Source organism: Marmota flaviventris, chromosome 8, assembly GCF_047511675.1.
Source record: "Marmota flaviventris isolate mMarFla1 chromosome 8, mMarFla1.hap1, whole genome shotgun sequence".
Classification (NCBI taxonomy): Eukaryota; Metazoa; Chordata; class Mammalia; order Rodentia; family Sciuridae; genus Marmota; species Marmota flaviventris.
The window spans coordinates 126913302-126939924 of NC_092505.1; the positions used below are offsets into that span (position 1 = coordinate 126913302).

Consider the following 26623-nt stretch of genomic DNA (forward strand, 5'->3'; position numbering starts at 1 on the left):
GCTTTCCATATGTACATCCCCTCTCCCAACCACTCCCACTATCCCCAAAGCATTTCTTAATATCCCTGCATACAGCTCATCTCTTCATCCTGCCGAGCTGGAGCCCCTCACACACGGGTCCTGATCCTCCATAGGGCTCACTTCCCTTGCTCAGGACATCTACTTTGGTTCTACTTGTTGAATAGTTTTCTTGGTGAAAGAAAACAGGAATAAAGCCAAGAAAAGTCTTTGTCTTTTTGTATATTTGTTTTAAAGAAGAGGATGAAAGAGACTGTAAGGAAAAGGCAAAAGAAGAAGCCAAGTTGTTTAATTAAGATGAAAATCTATGACTTTGGGCCATGTTTATGTGCATACATGCACACACACACACACACACACACACACACACAGACGCACACATCTCGAATGGTTTCCATTGGCTGTAAATTCCCTCACAAGGATCTGGAGATACTATAAGAGGTAACTGCTGCTGACCTCCTGGAGGACCACCCAAATGACAGGCACAGAGGTACCTTCTCATTTCTAGTCCATTTTCTCTCTTGTCACATGGCTTTTGTATGTGCTGCTTCTCTGCCTCCTGTCATATTCATTGGGGATAAAATTCCATAGACTGAATGTCAGTGTGCCCTCATGTTCATATATTGAAGCCCCAACCTTCAGTGGGATAGTCTGTAGAGATGGGCCTTTGGGAGTAGTCATGGATAGGTTAGGTCATGAAGGTGAGCCTCATGGTGGGATCAACACCCTTACAAAAACAAAGGAAGAGGCACAATCACTTTCTCTCTTCCTCTTTCTCTCTGTCTCTGTCTCTCTCTCTCAACGTGTATACCAAGGAAGGCCAAGTGAGGACAGTGTCAGGAAGAGGTCCACACCAAGATTCCATCCATGCTGTCTCCTTGATCTTGGACTTCCAGTCTTCAGAACTATGGGAATAAATGTCTGCTATATAAGATACCCAGTCTATGGCATTTTGTTATGCAACCCAAGCTGACTAAGACAGTGACCTACTTACTCTTCATGTCTCTGCTGGGGCAATATCTCTTCCTCTGAAAGTTCTCCTTAATACTGCTAGACATAGGTAGGACATTTTCCTATTTTATTCATGATCTCCCAAAACATCATGTTTCTCTTTCCAGCTGTAATTGTGCACGTATTGAATATGTGTCTGATTAATGGCCCCTGCCCTCACTAAACGGGATGTTATGGTTTGGAAATAGGGTATCTCCTGAAAGCTCATGTGTGAAATAATGTAGGAATGTTCAGAGGTGATATGATTAGATGATGAGAACTGTGACCTAGTTAGTGGATTAATCCATTTGATGGATTAATAATTGAAAGGAGTACTGTCCTGGGTACTATAGGCAGGTACAGAAAGGAAGTAGGTCGTTAGGGGTATGCCTTTAGAGTATATATTTTGTCCTTGGCAAGCAGAGCTCTCTTTTTGCTTCCTGGCTGTCATGAACTGAGCTGGTTTCCTCTGTCATACCCTTCTGCCATGATGTTCTGCCCCACCTTGGGCCCAGAGCAATGGAATCCGTTGAGCATGGATTTAACTTCTGAAATCATGAACCAGAATAAACTTGACCTCCTCTAAGTTTTTCCTGACAGGTATTTTGGTCATGATGAAGCAAGGCTGACTAAAACATGTGAGAGAAGTAATGATGTCTCTTTCTTTCTTTTTTAAAAATATTTTTACATATACTTTTAGTTGTTGATGGACCTTTATTTTATTCATTTATTTCCATGCGGTGCTGAGAACGGAACCCAGTGCCTTACACATGCTAGGCAAGCACTGAGTCACAGCCCCAGCCCTTGATGTCTCTTTCTGCTCATGATTATGTCACCAGCCTGTAGCCCAGTATTGGCACAAAACAGCTGTTCAAAAAACTACATGTTATGTGAATATATTATTTGCATACTAGAAGCACAATTTGTTTACTCAGAAAATATAATTTATCTGTTTTGAACAAAAGGCAAAACTTGAAGAAATGGCATAATAAATATGGTAAGGTGAGTGACCACATGATTGTGAGCTCGTATGTTTAGGGTAAATAAACTTTATCATCTAGAAGAAATACAAAACCACAATAGATTATATAAATAATGTACACAGGAAAATAACATGGAAAAACTTTTACCTATGAAATTTTAATGTAAGTTTCATGTAAATTGTATATTTGGCTTAGATCATTATTAGATGATTCAGAATCATTAAAATGTAAGTCCTTTCAAAGGCAAAATAGAATTTATTCAAAATACAAATGTGAGTATCTATGTATATGTGCACATTTTAGAACTGGACAAGGTGATTTTGAAATGCAGTTGAAAGAAAAGATAGTTGAGAAAAGCCAAGGACTTAAGAAAAAATAAAAAGTAATGAGGTATCACTTGCTTTGCCCAAACAGTAAGGTTTTTCCTAAAATTATTATAATCAGAATAATGTAGAAAGTAAAAAGTTCTGCTAATTGTTATTATAACCAGAACAATATATGACTGAGCACAAGAATAAAAAAAAATCAATAGAGTAGAATTGAGAATCAAATGTAGTTCATATAAAGATCTTAATGTCAAGGATGGCATGTGATTCAATAAAAATGAATAATAATGTACTAATAAAAAGTGTTATGAAATGAATAATATTTTTAATAAGTGGTGTTGGCATAGTTGTAGCCCAGTTCTGGCACAAAATAAATGTTCAAAAAACTACATGTCATGTGAATATATTATTTACATTTTTAGAAGCACAATTTGTTTACTCAGAAAATATTATTTTTCTGTTTTGAACAAAAGTTCAAAACAGTATGAGAATACATTTCCCGATACATTCAAAAATAAATTCCAGAATACCCCTGGTACCCGTCAATAAGAGAGTGGATAAATAAACAATAAATTCAGCAATAAGTAGCAATAAATTCCTGCTTGAGTGATTCTTTCAAACATAATGCCAAGTAAAATCAACCAGACACAGAAGAACATATCCAGTATGCTTCCCACTTATACAAAGTTTTAGTATATGAGTTCCTAAAACAAATCTAGGGTTGAAAAATATTGGAACAGTAGTTACCTCTGGGTGTGTGTGTGTGTGTGTGTGTGTGCATGAGAATCGATTGTGGAGGGACTTGCGGGAACTTCCTAAGGTAATGGTCATGTTTCCTATCTTGCTGGGAGTTTGGGTTGTATGCCGTTGAGTGTATTTGTTAAAACTCTAAATGCACCCTTAATGCATGTGCATTCCATTATATGCAAAAAAATTCCAAACAAAAAATAACTGTAAACAAAGATTTAACTTCAGGTAAAGACATGTATGATATTATGTTTAGGGGTGATATATATGATATCTGTAGTTTACTTGGAAATCAGTCAACAAAAGAAAATGGAGTAATGGATATGCAGAGGCATAGATAGAAGTCATAGGATTAAGCAAGTATAGAAGGTATTAATTCTAGAATCTGTGTGGGGAGTTTCTGGCTGTTTTCTGTCAAATTCTTTCAAGTTCTCTATATGCTTGATATTTTAAAAATAAAGCAATGGAAAAAATAAATAAATCTTGGTTATACCAGGTATTTAAATATAGAATAGTTCCACAATAAAATAGTACAGAAAACTTTAAGAAATATTTTATCACCTGTGAATGAAGAAAACTTTCAGGACAAATGATGAGCTGTAAGAAGATGTAAAGGAAAACAGATATTTTTGGATACGTTGATATTATTGGATGCATTGGTAAGGGTGCAAGAAGACAGACACATTTCTGCGCGGGAGAGGTGAATATTTATAAAGTTTGTGAAAATCAATGGGGCAGCAAGAATGCCCAAGAGATACATAAGAATTCAGGGAAATAGGCATAGTATTATCCCAATTTTAAAGTATAAACACTTTCCAAGTTTTCAAACAAAGAGAAGAATGTGAAAGGACACACATCTAGCTGTTGAAAACTGAGTTCACCAGGGATTAATGAACTTTGGCCTGACCATCAGCCTGGCTGGTCACATTTTTATAGCCTCTGAGCTCAGAATGATGTTGATAACTTTTAAAAGGGTTACATTGTAAAGGGTTATATAATTATTCATGCAACCTCCTCTATTTTATCTCTTGGCCAGCAAAGCCTAAAATATTTACCATGTAGCCTTTAGGAAAAAGTTGATAGAACCTGCCTGGGGGGAATTGTAATTTATCAGTTATTCTTTTGCGTTTACCTCCCTGTATCCTTTAATGTTTTATAATACACATTTGCAATTTTAAAGAAAAGATAGATAGGTGGGCAAGGAGGAGGGGAAGCCAATCACTTTGGATGCTGTTGGAAATAGATATAAGGAGACAAGAGAAAATCAGGGATGCATGTTGGGAAGTCACTGTAACAATCTAAGACAAAAGAGAATGGTGGTTTGTGGCAGGGTGGTGGCAGTAGAGAGGAAGAAAGGCATAGATTCTGTAAGAACCTATGGAGTTGTTGAGGGATTGGATGGGATGGCAAGCCCGGGGCGGAGGTGGGGGGGAATCAAGGATGATTCCCAGTGAAATGGTGACAACTACCAGGGAGGCTCTGTTGGTAAGTAGCTCCAGAGGTCTATTTTGGACTTGTTAAAATTCTAAATGAAATTGTGTGGATGAGGCAGTTGGATTTAGATGATTATTGCTGCTCAGGATGTGGAGGGGGAGGCTCAGCAGGAAATACCAATTTAGGAGTACTCATCGGGTGCCTGGTGCTTAAAGCTATCTGGAAGCCACGTAGAGGGAAAAGAGAAGGAGACCAGAGTCCAACCCATCTGGGGACTGAAACCCTCAACCATGCCTGGAGCGTGCTTCCTGGTGACAAATGTCTCTGGTACCTTGTCCACCTGTATGGGTTCTCCAAAGTCAACTGTTCCCATGGACAACTGGCTGCTGTTATTTCCCCAGAGTTGGATGATCCTCCCAGACTCTGGATCCCTCCTTGAAGAGATCAGCTCAGGTGACCATTTCTTCCCAGACGCCCTGCCACAGGTCCCCAGCCACCTTTGAGCCCTGCCATGCTTTGCCTGAGAATATCAAGAAGGACTCACCAAGGAGCTGGTGTAGGTGGGGTCTGAGGTGTCATCCTGGAGGTAGCGGGAGAGGCCAAAGTCGGACACCTTGCACACCAGGTTACTGTTGACCAGAATATTCCTAGCCGCCAGGTCCCGGTGCACGTAATTCATCTCGGACAGGTACTTCATGCCAGCAGCAATGCCCCTGAGCATGCCCACGAGCTGTATCACTGTGAACTGCCCATCGTTTTGCTGTGGTAAGACACAAAGTGCATCCAGATCAAGACAGACTTCAGTGGCTAATCAGAAGCCAAGGTGCTGTGGCCTGCTGCTTGCCGGGCACGCAGCTCACGGCCGCCCTTCCCTCCCCATCCCCCACCCTCATCCTTTCCTTGAACCTCAGCTCTCTTCTTGCCAAGCCCTGTCGATTTCATCTCCAAATTACATCTCAAACCTATCCACTCCTCTCCCTCTCCACGGCCACCATGCCAACCAAGTCATGGCCATCCATCACCTGGAACAGCCTCCCGCACCTGCCCCCGCTACAATCCATTCTCTCCACGGCAGCCAGAACCATCTTTAAAGACATAAATCAGGCCATGTCACTCCCTGGCTTAAACTCTGTAATAGCCTCCCATTGCATTAAGGAAAATCTCCAAACTGCTTAGTGGTTTGTCCATAAGACCCGTGGGACCAGCTGCTACCTTCCTCAGCCCACTGGTGCTAAGTAAAGCCACTGTGACTGGCAGCCCCAGTGCTCCCCAGCCAAGCTCTTCCTGCCTTAGGGCCCTTACACATTCATCCCCTATTTTTTTAATTGGAGGGGTAGGGTACTTGGGATTGAACTCAGGGGCACTCGACCACTGAGCCATATCCCCAGTCCATTTTGTATTTTATTTAGAGACAGGGTCTCACTGAGTTGCTTGGTGCCGCACTTTTTCTGAGGCTGGCTTTAAAATCGAGATCCACCTGCCTCGACCTCCTAAGCACTGGAATTAAAGGTGTGCTCCACGGTGCCTGGCAATTCCTTGGTTTTTGTCCCACAATCAGTACCTACATCTCCTTCTGGTTTTTCTTAAATGACTCTTCTTCGAAGAGGACATCTTTATAACTATTCCCTCCCTCAACACCACCAGGATTTCCTGATGACTACCTTTCAATGAGTGCCCTTATTATTTTTCTTAGCACAAGTCACAAGTTTTAATCTTGTTTATGATCTGTGTCCACCTGTCTGTCTGTTCTGCTTGACTGTAAGCTCACTGAGGACAAGAAGCCCCACCTCTTGTGGTCACTACAGTATTATCAATGCTGAAAACTTTAACAGAGAAGGAAAACAAAACTCAACAAAATTAAGTTATGTGAATTTCTCGTACACCTCTTTCTGTTTTCAAATTTAAATGTTTAAGGCACTTCGTGCCTTAGAGGTAGCTCCAGTCTTTATGTTAGGATAACCATACCTACCTTACAGGGACCAGGGACAGACTCTCAATGCACAGTGTCTGGCACTTGGAACTCTGCTAACTTATGGGAGATGCTGCTATTCATGCTCCTGCCAGCCTGTAGTGATGCCCTCTCTCTGGTCACTGATAGGCTCACAGTTTCTTGTTCAGAAGCCCTCTTCCCTGAGTAGACAGACTCCTCAATTTGTACCTGTGACTTCTTCCTGCTGTCCCCAAACTGCTAGGTCTTAGCTCTGCACTCACTGGTTAGATCAGTGGATCTGGGTCATGTTGCCAAGAACACCTTTTCCCATCTAGTCCAGCCTCAGCTGCTCCCCAAAGGGCCATGGGTTGTGCTCTATAATTATAGTACAACCCAGAGCACTGGGATCCTCTGGTTAGAGGAGAGGTAGGAAGAGGCAGGACACCAAGGGTCTGGTCAGTTACTGCTGAACACAGACCCTGGGAAAGGCAGCCACACTTTCCGCCACACAGTCCTCATATGAAATGCAGAAAGGGTAAGCAGTATGAAGAGCTCTTGATGTTACACATGGCCCCCAAGTAACATGATGTCATTTAAACATGTGTGGACACATCATTTATGCATGCATTCCTCCTATAGCATTTTTCTAAGCAAAACAAAAAACTAAGAAAACATAATAGACTTATTTAAAAAATACCATGTTTATTAGAGAAAACCCCAATAATGAAGAAGTCCAAAAACCAATAGCATGAACTATAGAAGACTTTTTCTCCCGGGAGATTGCAAGCCACCATCCATCTTCTGGGGGATTGTGCCCCTGATTCATTGGAGGAGTGAAGCAAACTCTTCCTTCCTGAGACCACTGCCAGAGGGAGCACCCCCAAACACACTGGGTTTGGCACCCCACATCCCCAGGCTGTTTCTAACTTAAATCTCAACCACCTCCCAACCTGCCCAGAATGCTTTCTCAGTAACATTTTCTTCCAAAGGAAACGTGCAGAACTGCTGTTGGAAACTCTGACGCGTTTCCAGCGCCCGGTGCCCATCTGTGAAAGCTGGATGTGCAGAGAGTGAGGCGAATCCTCCTTCTTGCTAATGAACTTCAGTCAACACCTCCTCAAGCAGTTAGCCAGCCTTTCCCTAGCGCCACGCGTTTTCTCCAAGCGGGTCCCTGGGGATTTGCCTCCTCCGACAGTTGTCACGCAACTTCTGTAGAATACAAAAATGTATCTCAGCTGCAAATCGCACGGGTTGTATTTTTCCAAAGCAGTTTGTTATTTCCTCTCGGTGTGTGTAGACAACAATGTGCTGAAAAAAATGAATGCCTCTCTGAAGAAGCTGACGTTTGCGGGAGGGCCCGGGTGGTGGCTGTAGGCGACTTTGAGAGAAGCGATGCTGGAAACACGTGTGGCCGTGCGTCTGTGTGTCTGCTTCAGGTCACTGGAGGTTTCCGAGAGCTGCTTTATTATCTCGTTGGTTTCAAAATTGAGATCGGGCATCCTCAGCTCCTGGGTTCATCCTCAGCTCTCTGGGCTGGAGAGCTAGAAAGACCCCGGTGGGATCCAGGCTCTGCCGTTCCCTGGCTGAGTGAGCCTGGACCAGTTACCAACCTCCACAGCAGTGATTTCCATATGTGTGAAATGAGAGCATTTGTTGTAGGGTTTTGATGAGCATCAAGTGTCTTCTCTCAGTGACCTGTGAATACTGAGATGGCAGCGGTGGTCACTGCTACTGTCATAAAGGCCATGATGTCCTCCATATCTGCTCATCCCTGTCCTCAAACATGTATGGTGAGAGTGACTGAGGGCTCTTGGGGCCAGATCTCTGGTTTCCAGGGCATGCCTATGAGATATCCTAGGGCCACTGCCCTTAAAAAAAAAAAAAAACAGTCCCAGTGCATTTTGAGCTCAACAGGTAACAGGTAGACATCTGTAATATACCCCCTGCCACCTGCCCAACAAATAGCGATCTCTTCCATTACTTGCCTTGTGAATGGCAAGTCACTCTCCATAGAATATGTTTTGAGCCTTAAAACTGATCCTGTGCAGTAGGCAAGACAGGCAATGTTATATTGTTTTGATAGAAAAGATAAAGGAGATCCAGAAAGTATATGCGACCAGCCTTAAATCACTCTGGGTGACTTTGAGTTATAACAGGAATCTAAATCTGGAATGGCAAATTGCTTCTCCACTGATATTCCATCTCTGATCACCTGGTAATGGCTCCCTCAAAAGCTGGAGAAGAAGGCCATGCACAAGCTCCTCAGGGAGAAGGGCCACAACTGATTAATGATGCTACTCTGTCCTTTCACTCCTGGTCAGTGCCTCATCCACGGGACTATGCAGACTCGGGCATGTGCAACCCATTTTCCTTATGGTCTGCAGGGGAATCACATATCATCACAGGCAGAGTCCTGTCTGTTGAATTCATATCTTGGTGAAACCTAAAGATATAAACATATTAAGATTTCTCTGACATGTTCAACTGTCTCATGCTCAGTGTTTTGGTATAACTTCTAGAGATTTGAATAGCAGCATACAAAACAAGCAAGACCCCCAAAACAAAACAAGACACCACCAACAAACAGATCTCTTAGAGACTTTGGGAAAGATCCCGGCTCCGTGCTGAGCATATGGTAGAAATGGTGCAGAGAAGAAATACAGACCTAGGCGGAGTGATTTAAAATTTCTTCCCTTCATGAAGTGCTTTCTGCTGAAATTGCTTTTCTGAAAAAGCACTGAAGCCACTTGCTGGCCCTTATATTAGACAGGAAGGATTTAGGTATTTCAACTTTCATTGACAAATCCACTTCAGGAAATGAAACCCTTATTTGATTTGTTTGAAGAGAATGAATCATAGATTTTTTTTTTTTAACTGAAAGAGAACTTTCAAGCTCTTCCAGCTCAATGCCTTTAGTTTATAGATTGAAAAATTGAGTTAACAGACTTGCTGTAGGGCCACAGGGTGACTCACAGAAGAAGCCAAGGCATCTGGGCTGCTATCTTCCAACTTCAGCCCACGAAGAGCTTGCCTATTAAGAAGTAGCCCTGCTTGCCATTACTCAGTGACTTCTCAGAGTCTTCCAGTTATGGCCATCTGTGAATGAACCAGCAGCAAGGATAGGATCCTGCTTTAGGCAAGGAGGCATCATGGAGCATAGCATATTGACCTTCTTAGCTAAGGCACAAGACATTGACTGGCTTCAGGAATTATTCCTAGACAAGGAAAGAGCCGCCATATTGAATCCTTCACATCTCAGTGCCAAGGAGGAAATGTTTAATTAGGAATGTGTAAAATGATCTACACTCCTTGGTTCAGTCATGAACCAAAGCTGTTGATAATAACGAACCACCTAATGAGTGTGTGCTTGAAAAATAAGAGTGTTTCCAAACCTTCTAGAATGTGAGGATTTCTAGGTACTGCAACAAGGGAGGAACACAGTGGATGGTGAAATGCCATGTTTGGTGTGCTGATGGGATCCCTGTGGCCCTGATCCAGGGCTAGACCTGTGGCCCCCCCTCCAAAACTGCCATGTCCAGAAGTTGGAGGAAATGATTGCATGAATAGAGGCCTAACCCTTTTCCTTTCTTCTCTGTGTGGTGATCCTAAAATTATCCTCCTTCCCAGAAGATGGACCCTGTAGAACTGAACTGATGACCTATTTTTTCAATTTTATCAAGCAGCAGATACATCAATTAATGTTGCTATGCTCCAGGGTTCGGTAGTAAGGCTGAAATTAGATTTATAGATTACCTGCCTCCATGCGGTGCGAGAGTGAGACATGCTTCATCGCCCCTCTGCTCCTGGCACTGCCTGCTCTCACCACCCCTTCTTGCGGTGCCCTCACCTCTGTTTTCCTGGGCTTCTTTCTTGCTCCTGGGTTTTCTCCCTCTGCACACTGGGCCTCAGCATGATGAAAAACACTAGTGTCCAACATGCCTCTGTGTCCAGGGACCCGGATGGAAACAGGCCCTGGGAGGAGCAGCAGTCTGGAGTTTTGATTGTCACAAGTTTCTGAGATGAATCTCCCTGTCCCTCGTATATCCTGGGGAAGGAGTCTGATCACAGTCCCCCAATCCTGGGGTGACTTTCTCTGGAGTACAGTCATGTGACTGGTAGGAAACAAATGACTCCTGAAAGGGTCTTGAGGCTGGTCCAGAAAATACTTTTTCTTCTAACATTGCCTTCTGTTATTTGTGTTTATTTGATTGTCTTCATGAGATCTCCCATCAAAATGAATGTCCCTAGGAAAGCACAGACCATATCTTGCTCTGATGTGGCCACAAAGGCAGCGAATGAGATATCATGTACATATAGGAGATTTAAGTCCTTCTCTGTGATAGCTCTGTGCTCCACTGTGGCAATAAAAAACAGGACACAGGTAGGTGATAGCTGGAAGCTTTGGGCCCTCAGGTCCCCAGGGAAAAGGATCTTCCTGGGGCAGATTGCATTTTGTGATGTGGACATAACAAGATCGTCCATCTCTTAAATGTAACAAGATACTGGGTTGCTGTCTTGCTTTCAAAACATGGGAACATTTTTCCCCCTTGGATCTTGGTGGGCTGGTCACTGTAGTAAAAGTGACACTCTGTGACTTCCGAGGCTAGGTTACAAAGGTGAGAATACAGCTTTCATTTTCTCTTCTTGGGATGCTGGTTTTGGGGACCCAGCTTGCCCTAAGGAAGCTGAAGCCGGCCACTCAGAACAGAGAACTGACATCAATTAACTGCCAGATACATGAGTGGGTGAATCTTCCAACAATTCCAAGCCTTAGCCCCGAAGGTGCTCCAGATGGATCTGCATGGACCAGAAATGTACACGCACCTCCCTACAAACTCTGCTCCAATTTCAGGTTCATGAGCAAAATAAGTCACTGGTGTGCTAAGCCACTGAAGTCCGGGGTGATTTGTTACACAGCGTTAGAACATGCTTGTTTCTTCTCCATTGGTTCAGCCTCCAGTGTGGGGCCATGTTGGAGCAATCACCCCATCGCTGATTCAACGACTGACTATGAATGAACGGTCCTTTGATCCGCAGCCACAGCTATGGCTTGGTGGCTTTGGTGATGCGTGTAGCCTGCTCTTGGGGTATCACCCTGAAGTCCTGGCCCAGAAGGCTTCACCCTTTCTTTGATGGTACCTCCCCCTGGGCCTCCTGCTCTCAGGCTCCCCAGCCATCCCACTGAACCTCTTGGTCTGAGGCAGATCCTGCTCCCCAGTGCAGTCTCAGTCAGTTTCCATTCCCTGGACACCAGCACCTGGGCCCTCCCCACTCACTCCTCCTTTGTGTGGCTCCTAAAGAATTGGGCCTGGCCTCTCTGGGGCATATTCTGACAATAATCTTTAACAGGTCTCCCAACCAAAAGGCATTCAGGGCTCTCTCACCTCTGCTGCAGGTTGGTTGGGAGTCAAAAGTCTTCATCAGCGCCAGAAAAGACATCTGGATGCATGTGACAGTGTCTTCCCCTTCCCTGCCCAGAAGTGTCTCCCTGGAGGACAGTAGCCTCAGCCTCAAAAAGGATATCCCATTTTATCTGTAACTGTCTATGAAGAGAGCAGGCTGGGAGGGCAGTGGCGCTGGCGAAAGGCATCTGTATGAATCACACAGGGATACAGGGCCACCAAGGGGCTCTTCATCTCTGTGATTCACACAAATGCCAAAGGCTACCGTTGGATCCATTCAGTTTATTCATCCAACAGGTATTTACTGAGGCCCTTCCTCCTCCATGACATCCTCCCTCTGAGGAGTCCAAAGGCCCTGTTTTTGTCTCTCCTTTTTGTTTTTGGTACCCAGGACTGAACTCAGGGGCACTTGACCATGCAGCCACATCCTCAGCCCTATTTTGTATTTTATTTATAAATAGGGTCTCATGATTTGCTGAGTGCCTCACTTTTGCTGATTCTGGCTTTGAACTCGTGATCCTCCTGCCTTAGCCTCCCGAGCTGCTGGAATTATAGGTGTGCGCCACCGTGCCCGGCCTTTGTTCTCTCCTTTTTTAGCAACAAATCACTGCTAACCTTGCTGATATCTCCAACATGCACCCATATTGATCCAGGTGGTGTCTGAATGGTGGGTCATCCTCACAGGTCGCTTCTCCCCAGGCTTAGATCTCCCTGAGTTGTCCCTGAGTCGCTCTTACCCTGAGGAAAGAATCCAAAGCACCATTCTCCATGAACTCAGTGATGATCATGACAGGCCGACTCTTAGTGACGACACCCTCCAGGCGAATGATGTTGGGATGGTCAAACTGGCCCATGATGCTCGCCTCGCTCAGGAAGTCCCGACGCTGCTTCTCCGAGTACCCGGCCTTCAGGGTCTTGATGGCCACATAGATTTCCCTCTTGCCTGGCAGTTTCAAGCGCCCCTTGTACACTTCTCCAAACTCTCCTGCAACGAAGAGAATGCAATTAGTGTCCTCTTCCTCCTCAGTCTGTGGAACAAGGGGCAGCATCTTATCAACAGCAGTGCCGCTCAACATGGAATTGTGATTCAAGTGGCAGAAATTGAAATAGTGTTCTCTCATTGTATCTATGCTGTCTCGGCTCTAATCAGTTCACTGCAAAACACAAAAGGAATATTAAAATACGTTCCTCATGTTGGTTCTTAGACATAGTTGGAGAAACAAAAGTGGAATTTCAGAATACTTATGTTTGTTTTTTCCCACACTTAATTTTTTCCATTCGTGTCCCCAGCTGAGTAATTGAAATGAGATGGTCAGTTTTCCTCTGACAGAATCCTAATTTATTTTTAGCAGGGCCTGGTGCAGGGGATGGGGTGTGTGTTTGTGTAATGTAGTCCTTGAAATGAGATCCATATTGTCTATGTTCCTCCACTGCTGTGAGATCATTTGGGTCTATTGGGTTCTCCAGACAGTGGACATGAACAAGTTAGGAAAGGAAGAAGTTTCTTTGTGAAAGATCAAAGGAGAAGGAAGCAGGATTGGGCAGGGAGACCCTAGATCATAATGCAGATGTGACCTGTGCAGACCTAACAGACTCGCAGCCAACTTAACTAGGAATTCTGCAGCAAAGAGCTCATGTTCCAGGACTAGCTAGGCCCTAACAGCTTCCCCTAGGCTCAGCCACTGGCTGGGGACTGCCTGGAAGAATCAGGCCTGTGCAGGAAAGATGAGGTTGACCCTATAGACAGCCAAGGCACTGCAGCCAGAGGCTGTCAGCTAACCGCACTCCTGGTCTCCAAATGGCAAGTGATTTCTCCTAGAGGGTTTGTGTTACACACTTTCATTGGGGCCTCAGCATTTAAACACTTCTGCAGTAAAATCACCAAGAGTAAAAATGATTCTGGTGACACTATGTCATAGCTGCCTTAAAAAAAAAATCTGTTGAATCTTGCTTAATGTGCTCTCAAAAGTTATTCTATGATTTCCCTTGGTTTTGTAACTTCCAGATCTTTCATGGGAAGCAGTTAAGTATCTACTTGTAATCGCATCGCTGAAATGTGTGTCAAAGGCCTGTCAGGGAAAGCAGGGTTTTCTGATGGGGAAACTTTTTTTTTTTTCATTTTCAATTTCTGGAAGAAAATAACAGAGCAAACTGTGAGCAATCAGAAAAATTACTGGCCGCATTAGAAAGGCAAGTTCCCATCACCTGTGTGATTTAGCTGGGAGTTCCTTTTGTTTCCTATTACCAAAAAGATTGGAAGGAAACTGCTAGACTTTTATAAAACTGCTTCAGAGTCTACTGAATTTGACAGAATATTGGGCTGGAGCAGATGCTGGCTTAAGCACCATTAGGAAGATTTCAACCCAGACCTCACGCTGAGATGGATATCATTTGTAACACTGGTTTGGACATTTGAGTCACATGCTGCTTTGTTGAATTGCTGGAGGTCAGACTGGGACTCCTAGGTTCATTGCTTGCACGTCCACTGGAGTGCCTGGTATGTGGCAGGCTTGCCAACGTAAGTTGGCATGTCACAAGCGTTATTATTTATTTGGCCGGTCTTGGATTATAAACTGCTGAGACTTGGCCACTGCTTTAACTCAAAGTAGAAATATCAGCTTTTAAATTTGTATGTCCAAGTATCTTCAATGCACTTCTTCCATAGTCACACAAAAGGGACTAAGCCAGGGAATGGCTGTAAAATAGCACACTCATGGGCTGACCGATGGGTGATAAAGTGTGGACTTCTAAAGATGCCCACATTCTGTTGTTAAGTGAAGAAGAAAAGTAAGTATAGAAAGTGAGCACCATGAGTCCATTTGAGATGTGTGTGTATGTGTGTGTGTGTGTGTATGCAAAGAAACACTGGAAAATCCATAGCAAATTTATTTGTAACTTCAAATTATTTTTTAATAATGATTATAGTAGAAGGATGGGGATGAGAGGGGAATCTAGAAATTAGAAAACTTGATATAGTTATTTTTGTATGGTTCAGATTGTTATAATAAGCATTACTTTGGCAGTTAAAATGCACAAAATTTAAAGAAAATTGCTGAACAACAGGTGGCTGTCACATGGATATATGTATATGTCTCTATATGGGTCTGTGTGTATATGTAGTAAACCTACATGGAACCTATCCCTGTGAAAATTTGACCTAATACATATTCAATAATTATGAACTGAATGAATAGAAATTGCATGTTTAATAAGTTTACTATTGAATAATATTGGTTAGTATTTCTTTCTTGTTGTCCGAATAATGATTTTCTTTAGGAAAAATGTATAGGTGAGAGCTGAGGGTAAGAGTATGTTAATTCTTCTTGGAAGAGATAGGTATTTATTGACTACCTACTATGTGCTAGGTATTTTGCAGGTCTTGTCCCATTCAATCCTCACAATACTCCTGCTACTAGGGTATAATTATTCACATTTCTCTAATAAAAAAAATTAATAAAGAGACACAAAGAAATCAAATCCCAAGCCACACAGCTGTGACTCAGAGCCAAGGCTGTGGTTCATGCTGGTCTCTTTTCCTATCATTCTGTCTCTAGATAAGAAGTTTCAGTTCAGGGACCATTATGTCCCAACGGAACAAATCCACACAGTTCATATATAGTGACTAATCACAGCAACTCAGTACCCAGGTAGAAGTAAACAGAGAAAGTGAGACTGTTCAAAGACAGATGTGATTCACCTAAAGTCCTGCCTAGAAGTTAGATAGGATCAGAGTATTAAGGAATCCAAATATTCATCAATTTATAAACATCTGTACCTAGAGTTGGGAAGAATGCTTTGGATGAATCTGATGGCTCCCCACAACATACACATAAACAACCTAGTTGAGAAATTCTGTTCTGACCAGTGATTCTCAAAGTCATCTAGCCCCTGCAAGCACTGGAGGTGTTTGACAGAATACAGAGGGCTGGGTCTCACCTCAAGATTTTAAGTAATTGGTCTGGGTGCAGCCTGGGCATTGACATATTTAAAAGCTACTCGCAAGATCAGCCACATAATTTGCAGTGCTTGGTGCAAAGTAAAAATGCAGGGTTCCTTGTTCAGAAATTATGAAGAATTGAAAGACTGACAGAAAAACATTAAACAAAGTGTGGGCCTTTCTGAACACAGGGCCAGGGCTGGCTGCCCAGGTGAACCTGAGGTGCAGCCAAAGCTGAGAACCATGGTCTAAGCCAACCAAGCATATTTCAAATGAATTATTGAACTGCCCAAAGTCCCCAAGTTCTGGGAATTTATCTCTATGCCTTTGAATACTTTTAAAAGCAGAACTTACATACAGAGACTGCCTTGCAGTGTACAGGGACCGACACATGGTGTGGACTTTATCAATATGAATTGAGAGAAAGAAGAAAAGAAGGAAGAAAAATAGACAAGGAGGGTGTGGCTTTGAAAAGTTGGGTCTTCATAGAATGTGGTAGATCAAATTACTTTTCTGATTGACAAGTGTGATTTCATTGACCTTTGTGGCAGTCTGGTCGCAAGTGCCATCCTTCTTATAGGTTAGCTTTCAAGCTCATCTTCTGCAGGGGATTCATCATAAAAATTATAAAACAAAACCATGCTCTTGTTGGGCAGGCAAAGTGGGCTTTGTCATTGGTGATTCTTGATGGTCAAAGGGTCACCTTAGAACCAGCTGTTTTGCAATGGCTTAAAGAATAGTAATTCTATAAAATTAGTTCCTTTCCTGCCTGGCAAAAGAAATGACTTTTTATTCTCCAAGCCAGCAGATTGTCAACACACCAACTGCATAGAAGTCACTCAATACCTGTGTCTCTCTCAGAAGCTGTGTTTGCCTGTGCCAATTAAGTGGCCCCTGAGCACAGTTGGGAAGGAATCTCTCATGGTGCACAGAGGAGCAGGCTCCACTTGGACTGCAGACCACACCTGGGGGCAATGACTTTGCCTGGGTCCTTCACTTCTCCAGGAGACTCAGCTCTCTCATCACTTTAGAGTGAAAAGAAGCAAGAAACCATCTTGTCTTTTTTAGCTGGGTGTAGAGAAGCCCATGGGAAAGTGTTGTCTAAATGACAAAACTGTTCAAGACACTTGTGGTGGTGACTAAAAAAAGACGAAACACAAAGGGAAGGGTAGTGCATCGTGTGTGTGTGTGTGTGTGTGTGTGTGTGTGTGTGTGTGTGTGAGATAATGAAGGGAAACAGAGAGGAAAATCAGGTTTCTGCAGCCTTGTGAGTAAAGTTGCTGATCTAAGATCCAGCTGAGCCTTTTGCCAGGAGCACTGGGAAGTCCCTTTGCCAAGTACTTGGGCACAGAGGATGTCCCCAGGTAAACCCAGGATGCTAATTTCTGGAGTTTCTGGCCCTTTGGAACTTCCAAAGTCTCATAGGGAGGTGGGAATCAATGGGTATATTTGTGTTATTAATAGAAAAAAACCCCAAATTTGGGATCACTTAGGATCTAAGAAATTGCTGTCACCTGTAATATTTGCCTTTAGCTTCATAATTCTAGCTTCAAGAAACATTCATTGCTTTTTTTTTTTTTTTTTCAATTGGTGAACTTTATTGCCGGGCTTTTCAAATGCTTCAGTACCATTCATTGCTTTTTGATAACTGTAATTGGTGCCAGAACTTGACCCCCTATAGTGCCTTGATTTGGCATGATCTGGACTCTTAAAAACTTTCCTTTCATATGAACTCCCTATCATGGCTCTAATTTTTCATTTTTTAAAAAAATAAAAATGATTAATACCTAAAAATAATTTCAATAAATAAAGCATTAACTTTACATTTAAAATGGATGCTTATAGGAAATGATTCTGCCAGGTAGTAGTAGTGGTGGTTGATTCTCTTCAGGGAGATTCTTACCCGCAGAGAATGTAGCCAGACTAATTTTGGTCTGGGTGGACTTTGAATTGGCATGCATCTTTGCACCTGACCCTGGGTTCTCTCCCATAGCTGAACATGGAGTTGGTTAGGGAATAGCTCTGACTTCAAGCCAGTCAGGGACACTCAGCAGTGGTTCTCAAAGTGTGGTCCACGCTCAGCAGCTAGGAAGCTAGCAGCTAGGAACTTGTTAGAAAATGCAGTTCTGCCAGGTGTGGGTGGAGCACACCTGTAATCCCAGCAGCTCTGGAGGTTGAGGCAAGTGGATCCCAAGTTGAAGGAAAGCCTCAGCAATTTAGCAAGGCCCTAAGCAACTTAGTGAGACCCTGTCTCAAAATAAAAAAAAAAAAAAATAAAAAGGACTGGGGATGTGGCTCAGTGGTTGAGTACCCCTGGGTTTAATCCCTGGGGAGGGAGGGAGGGAGGGAGGGAGGGAAGGAAGGAAGGGAGGAAGGGAGGGAGGGAGGGAGGAAGGAAGGAAGGAAGGAAGGAAGGAAGGAAGGAAGGAAGGAAGGAAGGAAGGAAGGAAGGAAGGAAGGGAAAATGCTGTCCTGAGCCCCAGTAGACCTGCTGGATTGGAAGCTTGGTAGGTGGGGCCTTTGGGTCTGGGCTTGAACCTGCTTCCTCTTGAGTCTATCGTCTGAATCAAGTTTGAAACCAGTGCCCTGGGGGACTTCCAGCTTCTATGATTGTCCTCCCACACAGCTGCTGAGATTATTCTCTACGAGTTTCAACTCCTTGCCAATACCTCTTTCCAACCTTCCTTAACAAAATGAGGAAGAGAGAGAAAGTGGTTCAGCTATGTTCAATGCCTCAACTATTATATATAAAATCAGAAGGAAAGAATTTTCAATTTTTGAAAATGAAACATCCAACCTGCCAGCAGGTATTTTGAGCAGTAGCTTTTGGCTCTGTGCAGCATGAATCTACACACAATTGCTCTCCCTCCCTCCCTCCCTCTCTCCTCTCCTCTCCTTTTCTTCCTCCTCTCTCTCTCTCTCTCTCTCTCTCTCTCTCTCTCTCTCTCCAGCATTTTGAAGTCACAAACTGCCTTGGGGGGGAAAAAAAGGAAACCTGAGTTTCGAGTTACTAATTCAGGCTCACACCAGATATGGAACTTTTAAAGAATACATTTAAACAAGGTTTTTAAGAATGATGTTTAGCAAGTTTGAATCCACTAGCCAGTGCAAGAAGATTAGGGCTAAGCCTTTGATAGTACGACCTTGACACACATTCCATCAGCTCCTGACCCTGCATGGAGGACAGACATCACTAATTGATCACCACCGTCTTCATCCTTCCAGCCAAGTTCCCCAGATGCCCACTAACCAGGCTATTGGAGGAGGTCGACCTGGGAGGAGACCTGGTTGTTAGCCATGATGGCTGTCCATCATGGTGAAGGAAAAATAAACTTTTTTTCCTCTTAGCTCTTTACAGCGCTACCATATGGGGATAATGAATTCTAAGGCAGTATCATAATTCCCAGCAAGGAGGCTTGGGTATTCCAAACTGCTCAACAGAGTTTAGCATCAAAAGCAATGACTGTGTATTTAGCTGCTCTTTTCCACAGCAACCAAAGTGGCAGTGAATGTAGGGGTTACTTTCATCAGATCCAGAGCAGCTACATCCGGGTTTAAATTTTAGCTGTATCATTAACTTGAGCGGCAGAACGCCCTTTAGAGCAAGCTATCCTCTGAATGTTGATCAACTCACCAGTTAAAAAAAAATACACATACACACAAACATAAACTCAGACACGTGGGGATACCATGAGGGTTAAACGAAATGATGCCAATGAAGTACGCAAGGTAGTACAAGGCACACAGAGAGGGTCCAGCACAGGCTGGCTGTTTTCAGCACTTTAATTATCATTTCTGGAGATATTGATATGATTTCTTATTCTAGAACAACCAGGCTGTCTGTCTTCACTCTGAATGACCCTAGGAGAGTCAGGCTGGCAGGTGACTTTTGTACCACATATTTCCTAAGGAAACCCATCCTCTTCAAGGAAAGACCTGCCGGGCCTTGGCTGACCTCCAATGGTGACTCTTTTCCCACCTCTGGACATAGCACACATTCCTTCATCCCAACTGTCCTTATCCAGCCCTTTCATTGCAAGACCCCTTGTCCCTTGTGATCAGCCAAGGTGGAAGTTCTGAACTGGTAGCTGCTTGAGTCAGAGGAGGAGAATGTATTCATTAATTAATAAATTCTGGTGACACCTCTATGTATGTTTCATGAACTTGACAGTCATGATCAGGCTGCTGTATACAGTGATACGGGTCGCACACTGCACAACACGGGAGTGTCATACCGTAGGGACCGATCCCACACACAGCAGCCCTGGTTTATTCTCTTGGTAGATCTGCTGATCCTACTGCTCAAAATTAATCAGTGCATTGAAGCTGGCCTTTCAGGTGATTCCTTAGTCAGACTCATGGGAACAATGAGCTAATATTTTCTGAAGACATGAGGGTGGACTCTTAGCCTCTCTAAAGATAATGCAATCGACGCTATTATCCACAGGGAGAAGGGAAGGGCTGGCTTTCCTTCCCTCACTGGGCTACTTTTGGAGCACCAAACAACTCATGACCACAGTCTATGTCTCTAGCCTCTCCTCATTCTCTCAAACTCGACCTAACTATCCAGATTTTTATTTTTGCTATAGTTTCCTCTTAAGGAATTATTTTCAACCCCATATACAACAAGTATTTAATTGAGCAACTAAGCCACACAGTAGGCCAGGTCCCAGACTAAGACAAATACCTATGTTCTCTCGCTTCTTTGGAACCTTGAACCTCATAAGGAAAGGTGGACATTAAACAAATAATTGCATAAGGATCAGTGAATAATTATTCAGGGGCTGGGGATGTGGCTCAAGCGGTAGCGGGCTTGCCTGGCATGCGCGGGGTGCTGGGTTCTATCCTCAGCACCACATAAAAATAAAATAAAGATGTTATGTCCACCGAAAACTAAAAAATAAATATTAAAAAATTCTCTCTCTCTCAAAAATAAAAAGCCAAGCCATTAAAAATAATAATAATAATAATTATTCAGTTTTCTTGGTGGGTGTCACACCTGGCTCACAATTCCTATTTTTTTATTCCTTTGTTCAACATCCTCTATAACCTTAGGAGACACTTGGGCAATTGATGAACTTATTCAGTGTCATAGATTCTAGATTTTTCTTCATTGACCTCACTTACATGCACAGTGGTCACTCTCCACACCCTGGGTGCTGGGAAGCCTACCTCTGCCTTGAAGGTGCTTCCATGCCACCTGTCCCTGTGGATTCTAGTCACCAAGCCCACTAGTCTCTCTATTTGCCCTGTTGGGTGACCCCTAGTTTGACCTCAGTGCAGCCTCTGTCCTTGATCCCAACAGCCACTCCAAACGCTCTTCCTCACACCCAAGCTAAGCCCCAAGAAGGATCCCTGGGCATGGGAGAGTTTGCTCACCCTTCCTATCACCTTCTCAGCCCAGAATGTATCCTATTGGGCTCCCCATACCCCATCCTATTTCCCACCCTGCTCTGAAATCTGTTTTCCACAGGATAAAACGCACACCACAGCTTCCGGGCCTCTAGGCCAACCTGATTCTTCAGAAAACTCCTCCCCAGCAACCTTCTCTCTTCCTTCTCAGCCCATCCTTAGGAGCCACTCAAGTCCCCCTGACCTGAGTCCTCCCTTCCATCAAGTCTCTTTTCCCCTCTCCAGGGCTATGTGTTCTCTGGGCCCCTCACCTCAGTCTCAGCCTCTCCCCTCAACTCGTGATGAGTGTGTGACCACCTGTGTGCTGGATGTACATGGCAGGGGCTGTTAGGCATCAGTGTACTTTTCCAGCACCCATCAAGGTCACAGGCTCAGATGCAACATCTAATGAATGAGGAGCTTCTCAAAGTCCAAACGGAACCCCTCCTACAGCAAACACAGCTCTCTTCTCTGACTCCATATGCAGGAGGCACAAGCCTCTGCAACCTCTCTGAAGTAACTGTACAGTCAAGAGGGTAGAGACCTGCTGGTAAGTGCTCAGCCACCAGCCCTCCAGAATCTGTCATACCTGCCAATTCCCATGGTGTAAATACTTCTGCCCTGGCTGATGTAGAGCCCCAGCACACCCCTGGACAGCGGCCTGGCCAGAGATACACACAACAGCCGGCACAGGTGTGCCTTCCTCCTTGAACCATTTCATTTTCCTTTTCTGTCACTAACCTATTTTTTTTTTCTAATGCATCTCACAAAAACTTATTTTCTTCTACAAATTTTCAGCCTTTGTGGAGCTTTCCTGATCCCCCTGCTCCTCCTAGAACAAGCAGCTGAACTCTGCCCTGTGTGCAGAAGCCTGTGCTGTGGATTCCTGCCTGTTTACCACTGAGGCCACCAGACCTTGGAGGGGCAGAGCTCTTTGTTCATTTGTGGGACCTCACATGAGGGAGTAAGAAATATCCAGTAAAAGTTTGTTGAGAGAAGGTGAGCAGAAAGAAGGGAGGAAGGAAGGAGAGGGAAGGGAAGAAAGAATAAATGACATCTGATTCTTCCATTTTTTTTTTTTGGGTTCTGTTTTGTTTTGTTTTGTTTTATAATACCACCAAGTTTTTACTCCTGTTCCAAATCTTCCAGGTGGCTGATCGCCCATTACGTTGTATAAATCTTATCTTGGGAAAAAAATATTCTCTTACTTGACCTTTGCACCAGCTCTATCAGTGGAGCTGGTCTCAGGGAGGCAGGGTGTGGGGGAGGGGAGAGCCATGGCAGAGGAGATGGATTCCAGCCAAGGGTGTCTGGTGTTAAAATCGCATCAGGTTATGCACCGTGGGTACCCATCGGTGGGGGATTCGCTCTGGGATGGTTCTGGATCACAGGGAGATGGGGCTGTGGTGGAGGGTGGTCAGCAGCAACTGAGCACAGATATTCATGCCACGCTGCTAGGTGTCACATAAATTGCTCAACGCAATGCTCCACAATGCCAAGTGAGCCACGGAGAAGACGGACCGCCTTTGAGCACTACACACTAACACCACAGTGCTGGCAGATGCTACGCACAAATGGAAGGTGCAGGATGGAGCAGGACTATCAATTGTTCCTTTAGGGGCATCCAACCATTAGCGAGCTCACCCCAAATTGAAGCTCCCTGCAGGGCCATAAAGTGAGAAGGCTCTTCACTCCTCCCTGACAAAGGCAGGAAGGGGCTGGCGTGGGGGATGAAATGCGGTCCTGAGCACATCACTCCTAAGCACACGACATAAATAACAACATTAAAATCACTGGCACCATTACCACCAGCCATAACAACAATTAATAACGCGGGCAAACAGAGCGCAGGGCTGAAAACCCGCCTCCCCAAACACTCTTTCAAGTTTACTAGAGAAATCTGAGCCCCTCAGAGGAATCCAATTTATCTGCTACGCAGCCTTCCAAGGCATGATCCTTAAATATGTCAACGTCTAAGGAGGAAGAGAGAATCATCTGCGCAGAAGTGAAGGTCGTGGTGCAGCAGCATAGTTAATGACAGTCCACGGGAAAGGCGTATAGACTCCTGTGGTTCAGATTCTGGTCGGTGGCTGGAACTCCTGAGTGGGTGATGTGTCCTGACCGAGTCCCAGCACCTACCACAGTGAGGCTGAAGAAAGCACAGAGTCCCAGACCAAGCTCCTCAAGAGGGAGACCGGAGCATGAAAATGGTGGCCTAATGGGGCAGGCTTTGAAATGTGACTTCCAATTTCACAGATGGCTTTTTGACCCTTCAGTGCATTAAGAGAGGCAGTGAGTCGAAGAATGGTAATAGTCCCCCTAAAGATAATATATGAAGTGTCTGTCGACGTCTTTGCCTGAACATATTTGACTGGGTTGAAATATTGTTGGGAGATGCCACTCTTTGGTTTTTCCAAAGAGTGCTATGAATAAAAACCCTGTGGAACCAAGAGCACGTTAGTGAAGAGAGCCTGAACAATGGCTAATGACCATGAGGAGAAAGAAAAGACAAAGAATGTTGTAGTAGAAAATAAAAGCAAGGGACGGGGACAGGAATCAAATATATTTTTTTTAAGAAGATGTCTAAGAGATTGCAAAGAGATTATTTGTAATCACGTTTTGAGACATTTTATATCATTTACACTGATGAGAGGTCATAAGTCCATTCACGAACGAATCCATTGAAGAAAGATGAGTATTCTACATCAGGTCTGATTTCCTGAGAGCAGCTCAGCACGGTTAGTTCTATGCTGGGCTGGGTTCCTTTTCCAATGCATGGTCTGGCTCCAAATGCATGAGCCCAGGAAAAGGAGGGAACTCCAAATAGGCAAGAATATCCTGGCCCTAAGCCACTGAGGAATCATCGTGGGTGAATGGGATACTAGATTGGGCTTCTAAAACTTTTTATTTCTTTCCAAGTCATCTTGACCAAGCTTCCTTCATCTCTCTCTCATCTGCGTTTGGTGGTCCGTTTCTGAAGCTATTTCTGAATTTTTCAAAATGAAAGCTTCTCTGCACCACCAGGCAAGCTCAGCCACTGTGATCAAGGCCCCTGAAAGATTCTAAGTGATGTTCTCTCTCTGTCCTAGAAACACATTGTCGATGGTCCCGATTCATCTTCTGAGGAGAAAGGTAGAAGCTCTCTTCCCAACGGGATGACTTTTTGAAGCTGAAAGAAAACACCTACAGTGGTGGGAAGAAGATGTTGGGACACCAAGAGGACAGAGACGAGGGGAGGGGAGAGCCATACCTGCTCCGATGACCTCTTCGATTTTCACAAAAGATACATCAATCTCCTTGGCAAACTCCCGGACAGCTTCGTTGGGGTCCTCGTAAGTGAAGGGGTCAATGTAGATCTTCATCCCTGGGGAGCCTTATTGGAGGAGATAAGTAGGTTAACATTCCCAAAGAGGACAGGGTCGTCACTAAGACACTGCTGATGTCCCCAGCGCCAGGGGCGTTCCTGAGAAGGCCTCTTCTCTCTATGCCAGGCTGCAGCCTGCCACTGTCCCCACCTCATGTCTAGCCGGACCTCCCCGTCTCCCTTCCCTCTGGGCCACTCTAGCCTGGTTCTCTGTCCTTTACTTCTCCTCCATGTTTTCTTCCCTTTCTGAGCTCTCGATGAAATGTGGAACAGATTACTTATAAATGACAGATCGGGACCAGTTCCCACACCGGGCGCTCACAGAAGGCAAAGAAGCTGATTGATGCCAACCAAATGCATTAGCAGAAAAGTGGTGGTAAAATGGTAGGGTAGATATCAATATTTATCAACTTGACAACTTCCCTGAGTGGAGGCCACAGTTAAGGTTATAACTGACGGCTGTGGTCCAGGGCCACAAGAGGAATGAGGATGGATTTTTAAAAACAGAAAGAAATTGCTGTTAGAAAACTCTCAAGATGGAAGTGCCGAGACAGTACACCCAGAAGAGAAAATGGGAAGAGAGAAGCTTAGAAAATACTAATCGAGGAAAAGAGCAAAGTCTACATAGAAAAAATGGGGTGGAATGAAAGAAAAATGGTAATTGAAACCCCCTGCCTTCAGACACACTGAAGTATGAAAAACGAATAAAATGGTAGATGAGAAATACATAAAGGAATATAGACCTTGTCACTGATGTATACAGTGGCAAGATAGATAGGCATGCTTGGGGACAAAATAGAGAATCGTCATTGCAGAGAAAAACATTCAAAGAGTAGAGGAGAGGGGACCAAAAAAAAAGTAAATGGAACCCAAGAAACAAATAGATTCGTTCCCAATGTCATTTTTCAACATGTTTTATGTATCATTAAGCGAAGTATAGAAATTGTGGTGGTGGTGGGTGGTGGGAGGGCGGGGACTCTGGAAGCCAAAATGACATGGCAGAGTGTTGCATCCTGGGGAAGAGATTTCCTGCCAGCTGCTGCTGTGTCATGAGGGAGTCAGGTCAGCAGGGGCAGGTGAGTCTGAAGAAGCCACACTGCTCCATCCCCATGGTGGGGACCCCAGGCGGAGGCTGGACCACAAGGTTCTGTGAGCTCATCTCAATGCCTCACCCATCCCAGCCAGCCCAAACTTTTGAGTTTATTCTCTAGTGTCTCCTAGACCTTCACCTACACTCTAGTTCTGACATTATCCTTCTGAAAAGCCTCTGATAGCTCTCCAAAGTAATGTTGAGTTAGCAGGTGCAGTGGTGCACACTGGTAATCCCAGCCACTTGGGAGGCTGAGGTAGGAGGACATCTCAGCAACTTAGTGAGACCCTGTTTCAAAACAAAAATAAAAAAGGCTGGGAACGTAGTCAGTGGTAGAGTGCCCAGCACTGAAAATAAAGAAGTAAATAATGTTCCCTTTTCACCTAATCACTCAAAGATTTGAAGTCCAAATACAACAGGGGAAAAAAAATGAGGGGAGGTTTTTAAAAACCAAATAGAAGGGCTGTGGTGTAGCTCAATGGTAGGGTGCTTACCAAGTATGTGCAAGGTCCTGGGTTCAATCCCTAGTAACACACACACACACACACACACAAACACACACATATACACACACACACACGAGTTAAAGCCCAATACAGCCAGGTGCCCTGTCCAGTAGAAGGGCTGCTCTGGAAAGCTGGTCTATTGCTAGTCGTTAAGTAAAATCACTCCTGGCACGCAGGATGGCTTGTTTCAGAGTGGTAAACACCATTGTAGAACGTTCCTGAGAGGCCTGGGGAATGACACTGGAATGCACCAGCTAAAATTTGGACAAGGGAAATATAGAGATCCTCACCTTCATCTAGAATGTTCTACTTCCTGGGGGGGCTGGTGAGAGGAGCCTGTGAATATGTGTGCATGCAGGAGTGAGAGCTTCTTCTCTGGTATCAGTAGACAAATGGCAAACATAGATAGAGGGGTCATCGCCATCTCACTTTTTATACAGAACAAGTAAAGACCAAGGATTAATGGGACCAGCCTTACACAGTGAGATTACACACACCTGTAAAT

General features: G+C 44.2%; 1 protein-coding gene across 1 annotated transcript in view; it reads right to left on the reverse strand.

The window, feature by feature from the left end:
• The window catches only part of Ephb1 (EPH receptor B1), a 257860-nt gene that overhangs the window by 40208 nt on the left and 191029 nt on the right, over window positions 1-26623 (reverse strand). Inside the window, exons 8-10 of the mRNA XM_027933877.2 lie at window positions 24409-24531; window positions 12568-12815; window positions 5043-5258 (exon numbers count right to left, since the gene is read on the reverse strand). Coding sequence (XP_027789678.2) covers window positions 5043-5258; window positions 12568-12815; window positions 24409-24531 — 587 coding nt within the window. The remainder of the gene's footprint in view (window positions 1-5042; window positions 5259-12567; window positions 12816-24408; window positions 24532-26623) is intronic.